The sequence below is a fragment of the Hippopotamus amphibius genome, chromosome 2 (assembly GCF_030028045.1).
Source record: "Hippopotamus amphibius kiboko isolate mHipAmp2 chromosome 2, mHipAmp2.hap2, whole genome shotgun sequence".
Classification (NCBI taxonomy): domain Eukaryota; kingdom Metazoa; phylum Chordata; class Mammalia; order Artiodactyla; family Hippopotamidae; genus Hippopotamus; species Hippopotamus amphibius.
The window spans coordinates 22,294,898-22,306,186 of NC_080187.1; the positions used below are offsets into that span (position 1 = coordinate 22,294,898).

The 11,289-nt window shown below is 42.3% G+C and overlaps 1 protein-coding gene and 1 pseudogene across 1 annotated transcript in view; both read right to left on the bottom strand.

Moving 5' to 3' along the window:
• The window catches only part of HSDL2 (hydroxysteroid dehydrogenase like 2), a 62,920-nt gene extending 52,025 nt beyond the window's left edge, over positions 1 to 10,895 (bottom strand). The window contains exon 1 of the mRNA XM_057721335.1: positions 10,749 to 10,895. Coding sequence (XP_057577318.1) covers positions 10,749 to 10,765 — 17 coding nt within the window. The 5' untranslated portion in view covers positions 10,766 to 10,895. The remainder of the gene's footprint in view (positions 1 to 10,748) is intronic.
• Positions 7,694 to 9,534, bottom strand: LOC130844939 (interferon-stimulated 20 kDa exonuclease-like 2; annotated as a pseudogene).
• Positions 10,896 to 11,289: the final 394 nt, after the last annotated feature.

The window sequence follows — 11,289 nt, forward strand, 5'->3', positions numbered from 1 at the left end:
GAACACCAATTGCCACGGTACTGGAGCAAATCATTATCTCCCTGTTACGGACAACTGCAGTCACCTAAATACAATTGTACCTCCCTGTCACAGACTGAATTACATCTACCAAAATGTGAGGATATGTTGAAGTCCTAACCTCCAGTACCCCCAAATGAGACCTTATTTGGAAATGGGGTTGTTGCAGATGTAATTAATTATGATGAGGTTATACTGGAGTAGGGTAAATCCTTAATCCAATAAGAGATGGAAAGACTATGAAAAGACAGACACAGGGAGGATACCATGTGATGACAGAGGCAGAGACTGGAGTGAAGCAGCTACTGATACAAACTAAGAACGCCAAGGACTGCCAGCTATCACCAGAAGCTAGGCAGAGGCAAGGAAGGATCCTACCCAAAATTTCAGAGGGAGAATGGCCCTGCTAACACCTGGACTTCAGACTCCTAGACTCCAGAACTTTAAGAAGATTAATTTCTGTTTGAAGCCACTCAAATGGTGGTATTTTTGTTATGGCAGCCCTAGGAAACTAACACACTCCTCCCTCCTCCTGAAAAGAATTTCATTTTTGTCATTAGTAGATGTATATTATTTTTAAAAAAGTACTTATTTTGAATGTCACCAATTAAAAAATACTGTGGAAATTGGTTTTCTCTAGTTATACATACACCTCGTATATGTCATGTTATACGAGGGTGAGTCAAAAATTATCTGTACTCTGGCTGTAGAATTTACTTTAACTTTTAGAAAAGACAAACATCATTTTTTGATGTAATCTTGCTTTTCAATACACTTTGCCCACCTGTCAACAAGCTTTCATAGTCTCTCATTAAAAATGTTTTAGGCTGAGTTGCGAGCCACGAATGCACCACTGTCATCACTTCTTCATGAGAAGTGAATCTTCGTCCTCGCAGGGCTGCTTTCAGGGGACCAAACAGGTGAAAATCTGACGGAGCAAGATCAGGACTATAGGGAGGATGCTTTAACACCTCAAAAGGAAGTTTCTGCAGAGTGTTGACAGTGTAGGCAGAAGTGTACAGATGTGCACACCCTCAGACCACAAAAAAATGAATCACTGCATGCTGCTCTTCTTTCATGCAAATCACAAGTGGGGCATCCATTTTTGCTCACACCATAATTACAAATGAACTGATGTAACACATTCACACCTGCACAGCAGTGACGGAGGAGATGGTAGCCTTGAACGGAAAGCGCTGATAAGACAGTGAGGCCAACAAAGTTTTAATATAACTGGAGTGTGGATAATTTTTGACTCACCTTTATATATATTTCTCTTACACCTACATATTATCTCCAATTTTGCCTGCTGCCCAGGAAACCTAAAATATTTACTATCTGGCCCTTTACAGAAAAAGTTTGCCTTACCATGCTCTAAACAACACACTGTTTAATTTTTGCCTAATGTTATACTTTATATAATAGATTCATACAGTATATGCTATTCTATGATTTGCTTCTTTTACAAAGCATGGTTTGGAGACTTATATTGGTGCAAATAGTTACAGTTACTTTAATTAATATACAATATTTCACATATGAACATACTATAAAGTACTTATTCGTTCTACTGCTTATGGACTTTGAGGATGGTTTCCAGGTTTTGTGTTTTGCTTTGTTTTTCTATTATGAATAATGGTGCTAAAAATAATCTTGTACACTTCTTCCAGTCACATGTGCAAGAGTTTCTCAAGGGCATATACCTTTGGGTGAAACTACATTTTCCCCCATACGGATAATCAACTGTCCCAGTCTGAAAAGCCCATCTTTCCCACAGATCTCAAATGCCAGCTTTGTCAGACTGTCTCCCTAAATATACAGATCTGTTTCTAGGTTCTCTATTCTGTTCCATTTGGCTACATGGATTGCACCATTTTTATTATAGCAGCTTTCTTGGCTATACTTGCACCTTTACTTGTCCACATACATATATTTTTAATATTTAATTAATTAATTGGCTGCATCAGGTCTTGGTTGCAGCTCATGGGATCTTCATTGAGGCATGTGGGATCTTTCTTTGCAGCATGCGGGCTTCTCTCTAGTTGTGGCATGCAGGTTTTCTCTTCTCTGGTTGTAGTACGCAGGCTCCAGGCACGTGGGCTCTGTAGTTTCCGGCAGGTGGGCTCTCCAGCTGAGGCACGTGAGCTCAGTAGTTGTGGGGCTTGGGCTTAACTGCCCTGCAGCATGTGGGATCTTAGTTCCCCATCCAGGGATCAAACCCACATCCCCTGCATTGGAAGGCAGATTCTTTACCACTGGACCACCAGGGAAGTCCCTCCACATATATTTAAGAATCAGCTTATTCAATTGCACAAGCAAAATCAGTTGGGCTTTTGATAGAAATTGTACTGAATCTAGAATCCAACATGAGAAGAACTGACATCTTTATGACACTGAGTGCTCCAATCCATGAACATGGTATCACTCTCTATTTCACACTGGAACCACAACTTCCATCTGTAATCAAAGGTAATGTTAATTTTGACCATCCAATCATAGTGTTATCAGATTTTTCTACTGTGTAATTACTATTCTTTCCCTTGTAACTAACAATCAGTACAAAGATACTTAAAGACCATTTTTAATTTTTATTATAGAATTCTCAAATATATTCAAAAATGCAGAAAATACTACAATAAGCTCCCATGTTTAACAGTTCAACAATTATCAAAATTTTGAAAGTGATTATCAGAAAGCCAATCTCAGAAGTCATATAATTACACCTACAAATGCTTCAGTACACATCTCTTTTTGTACAATGCCATTATAACAACTATGAAAATTAACAATAATTCCTCAATGTCAACTAGTACCTATCCATGTGCAAAGTTTCATAACTATCTCAAAAATGTCTTTTTACAGTTGGTTTGATCAAATCAGGATCCTGTAAGGACTTCACATTGCATTAATTTGTTATAGACATACCTCGAGATATTGTAGGTTTGGTTCCAGACCACCACAATAAAGTGAATTTTTTTTAAAATTTATTTATTTATTTACTTATTGGCTGTGCTGGGTCTTTGTTGCTGCACACGGGCTTTCTTTAGTTGCAGAGAACGGGGGCTACTCTTCGTTGTGGTGTGTGGACTTATCACTATGGTGGCTTCTCCAGTTGTGGAACACAGGCTCTAGGCAAATGGGCTTCAGTAATTGTGGCATGTGGGCTCAGTAGTTGTGGCTCTCAGGCTCTAGAGCGCAGGCTCCCTAGCTGTGGCACACAGGCTTAGCTGCTCAGCAGCATGTGGGATCTTCCCAGCCCAGGGATTGAACCCCTGTCCCCTAGCAGGCAGATACTTAACCACTGCGCCACCAGGGAAGTCCCTAAAATAAATATTGAAATAAACTGAATCACACAAATTTTTTGGTCTCCCAGTGGGTACAAAAGTTATGTTTACACTGTAGTCTATTAAGTGTGCAACGGTACTATGTCTAAAAGAAATGTACATGCTTTAATTAAAAACTATTGCTAAAAAAAATGCTAACCATTATCTGACAAAGCAGGGTTGCCACAAACTTTCAGTTTGTAAAGCAAACAATATCTACAAAGCCCAATAAAGACTAAGAAGTCCACATGCCGCAACTAAAAGATTCCACATGCTGCAGCTAAGATCCTGTGTGCTGCAACTAAGATCCTGTGTGCTGTAACTAAGACCTGGCATAGCCAAAAGGAAAACACACACACACACACAATAAAGGGATAGTGCAATAAAACAAGTTATGACTATATATCTCTCTTTCAATCTATAACAGCTCCCCCTTTCATTCTCTTTATGCCATTTATTTGCTGAAGAATATAGATCATTTGTCCTGTAGTATAACCCATATTTTGGATTTTGAACTTCTCATTTTACTGCCATTGTATTGTATTTCTTGCTGATTTTTGCTTGTATGCAGAGATCTAATTTTCCTCATTAACTTTTGTATCCTGAAAATTTGTCAAACTCTTATTAAATCTAATAGTTTAGTTATATATTATTTTGATTTTCTATGTAGATAATCATATCATCTGCAAATAATGTCAGCATTGTTTCTCTCATTCCAATCCAAGTATTTTTTCTTTCATTCTCATGCCTTATTTACTAAAGAAGAAAAGTGTTCTCAGATGGAAGGTCTGAGGTGCAAGAAGGAATAAAAGCCAAAGATATTGGTAAATTGAGTACAGAAATCTAAAAAAGTATTTATAATGATAATTAGTAATAATATAATAAATAATATTTTAAAGGTTAAAAAAGATAGAATTAAAATATATATTGTTATAGGGACTTCCCTGGCAGTCCAGTGGTCAGGACCCCACACTTCCACTGCAGGGGGTTCAGGTTCAATCCCTGGTCAGGGAATCCCACATGCCTTGTGGTGCAGACAAAATCAATCAATCAATAAATCAATAAATAAATAACATATATATGTATATAGTTACAATAACAAAAGTTAAAAACGGAATGATTGACGTTCAACTTTTCTAGGTCCTTGTATTATTTGGTAGAATGGTAATATTTTTTTCACTTTACACATTGGTAAATTACATACATGTTAAACTTCCTAGGTTAAATGAGATAAATAGAAATCCAAGATCTTAACAGTTTTTGTGACAAGAATGGGATTCTGACAGAGACATGGCTTTCTGGAAGAAAAAGGACAAGAGCCCCCAGAGCCAGGTTAGGGGTTAGAAAAAGACTCCAGTAACACTCTCGCCCATGGCTGAGGGGAGAGTAAGGACCCTCATCTGTTCTTCCATATACCAACGAGAGGTAGGTATATAGTATAAGACACAACAGTATTCAAATTACTACACTAGGGACTTCCCTGGCCATCCAAGTGGTTAAGACTCCGCCTGCCAATTCAGGGGGCACGGGTTCGATCTCTGGTTGGGAAATTATGATCCCACGTGCCTTGCATCGTGGCCAAAAACAAACAAAAAAAATATTACTACACTAATACCATTACCAACAATAATTCTGCTAAGTAAAGTTCAAGATTTCTTTGTACTCCTTTTTGTCTTTGGAGCAAATCCCTCTAAAAGTGTACAAATTACCACGTTAAAATTATTCAAATGTATGTATGTTTATGTGAAAAACTTGACATATAATTAAGTTCCTCTTTTTATGGTGGCATTCCATTTTAGTTTATCTCTTTCCCCTCATCTTTGATGAGGAATGTTGTAAAACGTACATCGTTTAGAAGTCAAAACTTTATAAATATGTGTATCCAAAGAAGGTCAATCCCTTGCCTATAGGTAACTAGATTCCTTAATTTCCAGCTTATCCTTCTTATATTTCTTTTTTCAAAAATATGCACACACACACATATATAAAACACATATTGTGTGTGTATAATTTTCCCTTCTTTTTTATACAAAAGGTAGTATACATAAAGTGTTAAAGTGATTTTTTAAACATATGTATTTAGATGAAAATGTCCCAATTATTGCTTTTAAAAATCCCTACCCCTAGCAGGTGCAAATTATTATATATAAGATGGATAAACAACAAGGTCCTACTGTATTGCACAGGGAACTATATTCAATATCCTGGGATAAACCATAACGGAAAAGAATATGAAAAAGAATGTATATGTCTGTATAACTGAATCACTTTCCTGTACAGCAGAAATGAACACAACACTATAAATCAACTATACTTCAATAAATTAAGGTTAAAAAAAAAAAAGCTCTACCCCTTTGCCTTTGGTCTAGTTGGATTGATTCCCAGTAGGATAAAGGACAACTTCATGTTCGAGGTCTCAGGCACTGGCAGAAAGAAGGGCAAAAGCAGCTTTCCTCTTAACCTGAAGACTGAGTCTGCATTACTAAGAAACTCCTCCAACTCTAAAGCATTAGAAGGCGAGAGTATAGAAGGTGAGTACAGAAGGAGAGAAAGAAAAAAGTTTCCAAATTCCTCAGTACTACTGGTAGATGGCTAAAACTTGCTGATATACAGTTAACTTACACTACAATTTACCAAAATTCTGGTACCTCAGAATCATGGTAAATGTGATGCAGCTTTTAATTGTTTTAAGAAAGCAAAACAATCACTTAAAAAAACAAACAAAAATAACACTATACAAGCTAAAGTTTATTTAGAAAAATAAACATCCGAGGATAACCAAGAAAATTCTGAAAAAAAATCCAAATGAGGCAGGAACTAGCCTTCCAAGATACTAAAACATTTTATAAAACTAGAGCAATTAAAATAGTTTAGTACTGCTACATGTATAGACAGATGAATTTAATAGAATTTTTTAAAAAATCAAGTTACAGACCTCTACACATACAAGAATTCACAGGTGGAATTTCTAATAGAAAGGAAAAAATAACTCGTCAATGGGGCTGGAACAACTGCACAGCCAGTCATCTGAACCAAAATGAAGTGGGTTTCCTAACTCACTTCCTATGCCAAAATAGAATGCAAAACAGTATTTCATTTCAGGTAGATAAAAATCTGAGTGGGGAAAAACCCCACAAAAATAGTAGAAGAATACTTACAAATAAAAAACCAAACAATCAAAAAAAAAAAATTAGTTTAAGATGGCCTTACAGCTTTGTCACAAAAACACAAAAGCCTTGAAAGAAAAGACTGACGGGAATTCCCTGGCCGTCCAGTGGTTAGGACTCTGCACTTTCACTGCCCACCATGAGGGTTCAATCCCTGGGTGAGGGAACTAGAATCCTGCATGATGGGATGTTTACCCACATCCCTGGACTCCACCTATTAGACACCAGTAGCATCTTCCCACCCCCAACTGTGACAATCAAAAAGTTTCCAGATATTGCCAAATGTCCTATGGGGGTCAAAATTGCTCCTTGATGAGAACTGCTGCTTAAACATAAAAAGATCGTCATCCTCACTCTTTGATACAAATTTTAACCATAATAAAGTGCCATTTTCTTCTCCAGTTGGATTTTTATTACCAAAAGAAGTATTTTTGTTTGTTTGTTTTTTGCTTTTTCCTTTATAAAAATTTATCAAGGGAATAATTTGAGTTTTTAGAGGCTTGGTTTAGCAAAGTAAAAGACTAAAAACCATTAAAACACTTTAAATTCTTCTTTAACCTGCCAAGTGCGATCTACATTACATAAATTCTCTATCCCTTTAGGAAAGAGACTGCTTTCCTAAATCAGAAAAATTGACTTCCAAGTCACACTCTCTTACCTCTACTGCCTTGTAACCCTAAGGAGAACTACATCTCACCAGGGACGGCTCCTCTGGAAGTCAAGGTGGAAAGAACAGGTGATATCGCGACACAGACTAGATGTAGGCTCTGAGCCAAAAGCAGAGTCTGAGAGCTGTACTGTGATCATACAAGTTATCATCCAACAGCATACTTCCGAGAGTGAAAGAGGCTGATTACTTGAGAACGAAAGGCATAAAATGAGACATATGGCCACCCCAGTGATAGGGCAGTTTGGGAAACTACATTTCCCAGTATGCCCTGCCCCTTGAAAGTCAAAAGGCTCTCCCAGGAACACAGCACCCTGGGACCCATGTTAGCACCATTTGAGAGGTAAACAGCCTACAGGGCTGGGTTCTGACATGGAAGCTTCTTCCTTCCACACAACACTTAACCAGACACAGGACACAACACCTGAAATTTCAATGGATGTTAAGTCTGGCGGGGAGCCTCACCCTCCCCAACAGCTCTAGCTCCCAAAGGTGTGGAGCTGGCAGAGCTGTCCTTTGGTCCACTGCCCTGTTCTCCTCGGTGTGGTGCTGCCTCTGCTTCCCCACATCACCAGGGTCCCCACTGGCGCTAGTCTTTTGGGGGATTCTGGGCCACGTGCTGTTCCCACTCAACTTCTACCAACTTGTACAGCTCCATGGTGGCCTGCGCATCTTCCACAGAGGAATGTCCGCTTTTCCCAACCTGGATGTCCCGGCTCAGCAGCTTCTTGGTGAGACTCTTCAGAGACATGGTGGCGTTCTCTGGGCAGTCAGCCTTCCGGTCGAGGAGGGGGATATGGGAGGTGTCTCGCATGAGGGACTTGGGGTGAACGTACTGAAGGGCTTTGAAGTCGTTGTGGATGGCATGCCCCACCACTATCTTCCCTGTGAGAATCTTCAAGATCTGGCTCCGAGCAATCTTGAAGGGTGTAGCATTCCCCATGTGCTGCTTCCGGATACCACTCCATCTGGCCCACGATGTGGTAGGGGGGAAGGATGTACTCATCATAAAGCACATCTCCGCTGTAGCTGACAATGCTGCATCGAGCCAAGGAACTGACGTGCCCCTTGGGTCCTGTGCCCACCATCTCACAGTCAATTGCCACCATCTTCGTCGGTATCTTCTGGGATGCTGCAGAGTATTTATTCTCTGAATGAGCTTGGGTGGAGTTCTGTGGGACATTCTTCTGAGGAGGGTTCTTCTGGGAGCCCTTCTTCTGGGGGCGAGTTGGGTGGCTCTGAGTCTTTGGTAGGGCACTCTGGAATTCCCCCAGCAAATCTACTTTAGCCACAACGGAACCAGCTTTCTGGGAAGGAGCAGGGGTCAGCCAAGGCACTGCAGCTTTCTTGTCCAGGGACTGCTCTGACCCACTGCTGGAAGCAGCATTCTTCTTCTTTTGGGGAAGGGGAGGGGCCTTCCAAGTGCCATCCACCTTGGGAGTTTCCCCTCTCTTTGAAGGTTCTAAGTGCAACTTAGACACCTTGCTAGGGGGCTGCTTCTTCTTATTCAGAAAGCCTTTCCGTTCCAAGAGTCGCCACTTCTTGACAAATTTTCGGTGCTTGGCATTCCCCTCGAATGCCTTTTTTGAGGGAAGTTTGCCAAAATCCAGATTCAGGAGTAAGGTAGACATGACAGTGGATGGTGGGAGAACCGTTGGGAAAAACAGGTTACCAACGAGAGGAGGATGGACGACTCATCCTCTGCTGAATCCCACAGACCACCACCTGGAGGTTTGTAGTGTACCCTGGGGAAGAAAGTGATCCTGATAACGGAGTCCACAGGCTCGGGAAACGATAAGACCCATCTCCGTAGGGCTTGAAAGACATCAGAGTAACCTCTCAGATAATGCGAAATGTGAAATGATGGAAGGAGAACTTCCTTCTGAATCAGGACGCCTGGGTTCTAGGGTGGCCCAATTCACCAGGAGTATGGTATTAGGAAGGCCTTTCCCCTTTCTAGAGCTCAGTCTCACTTGTAAATTGAGGTGACTGCAGGGCCAACCAGCGGAAACTCTGTGATGTGGAAAGCCAGAATGGTGAGCTCTATCATTTGCCGGGGAGGGAACGTCTAAGTATGCTCGAAGGAAGTGACAGGTTTGGCATAGTTGGGACCTTTGAATTACCCAGGCATTCCCAGAGCGGGTCCCAAGAATAGAGATACAAATTCAGGCGCCCATTTCCCTCGTCCCCAGGTGGGGGAAATCTCCCCGTGCATCTCACTCAAGTCCTTCTCCCAAGAAAGGACCTTTGCGGGGGGGGGGAGGGGGGGTGTAACACCGAGGATGGGGACATCACACTCTGGCCGTCCACGCTACGGAGCCACACTGGCACACTCACACACCTACCTCCTAGATGGGCCCCCCAGAAGTATTTTTGTTATCAAACATTTTGCTGTTTGCCAACATGTTCAATTAGGAAATCTCATTCATCCTCTTGGATGTGCAATCTCTTTGGAGGGCTACTGGCACTAGCTATCAAAATTTGAACTGCTTATAGTTTGATCCAGCAGCTTCATTTCCAAGAATTTATCATATAGATACACTCAAATATGTGCAAACAGGTGAATACAAAGATGGTCATTGCAGCAAAGATGGAGTAACAAAAATCTAGGTCTGGTGTCCAACAATAGGGAGTTGGTTAAATAAACACCACCATGTAACCATTTAAAGGGCGGAAGATCTACATCTACTTAAAATATGTCCCAAGACATATCAGGTAAAAACAGCAAGGCCCAGAAATGACTTTGCTACAAGTGAGGGGTGTGTGTGTTTAGAATTGTGTACCCAGATATGTTTATAAATGCATAGAATATCTTTGGAAACCCACCAGAGAGTAAGTAGGCGACTGAAAGTTAAGGATAAGGAAACGCACCCTTTTGAACTGTTTTAAGTCTTTTGGTCAGGTGCCTATAAGTTTCAAGCAAGTTACAGAACGGACAACATGTTACTCAGCTCAAAACACCCGTACGGTATAGAAACAGAAAACAGAATGTGATGGGGGGAGGGGAGTAGTTTAATGGGTACAGAGTTTGCTTCTCAAATGAGAAGAGTTCTGGAAATTGGCTGCACAACGGTGCAAAAATACTTAACACTACTTAACTGGACACTTAAAAATGGTTAAGATGGCAAACTTTTCCTTATGTGTACTTCACCACAACTAAATACCTTCTTCAAGCGAAAAAATGCCCCCCAAAAGATACCCATGCTTGAGGATTAGTGTGGTGTGTTATTGATCTGAAATCCCTTTTTAGACACGCCCGAATTTTCTCCTTCCGTAACTGAGCATTCCGAACAAGTGGAGGCTCACTAGGTGCACGGGTGTTCCAGCGACCTTTCACCCAGAATTCGCGGCCGCCAGCAAGACACGCAGCTACTGACTGGCACCCTGAAGCACACAACTCTGCGGTACTTTTCACAAGTTACGGCAGATTCGAGGAACGCTGAGTCCAGCGCGCACCAGCGTTCCAGACCGCGCCAGGAAGCTTCACTAACCCTCCCACCGCGCGGGCCGGGCCACCCAGGCCTCCGCTCCGCCTGGCTGGGTTTCTCCTCCGCGGCGCCCGATCCCCCTTACCCGGTGTTGGGCAACATGACTGTCACAGATCAAACTCGGTCCCGACAACAGACTCAGCGAGCGGAAGCCGAGAGGCTGACTTCCTCCCCGCATTTGGCCCCGCCCCGAGGCCTTCGGGGGGGAATGGGACGCTCAAAGAAGTGGGAGTTGGCTGAGTGCGCCTGCGCACGCAGTGGGCCTCTGCGGCGCTTGGCGCTAGTTTCCGCCTCCCACTCACCTGGCCCTCGGAAACAGGCTCTATGCGCAAGCGCTGTGAGAGACAACTCCGCCCCGCCCCTCTTCCGGGGGCTCTACGGCGACAATTGGCCCGCGTCTGGAGTACTGGGCGTGTCAGCCGCCAAGCGCGCCTTTCTGCGGCCTGTGAAGGGTTCCCCGCTGCAGCGCTGAGTTCTTTTGACAGGGGGTGGCCGTTTGCGTCGTGCACCGGGGACCTACAGGGCTGAGGTGCGGCTTCCGAGCGGACTTTGGCTCTCGGTCCCCTCGCCGTTCACGAAACCGGCCAGCGGCTCATGTCGACCCCCTCGGAATCTGGACTAAAGCC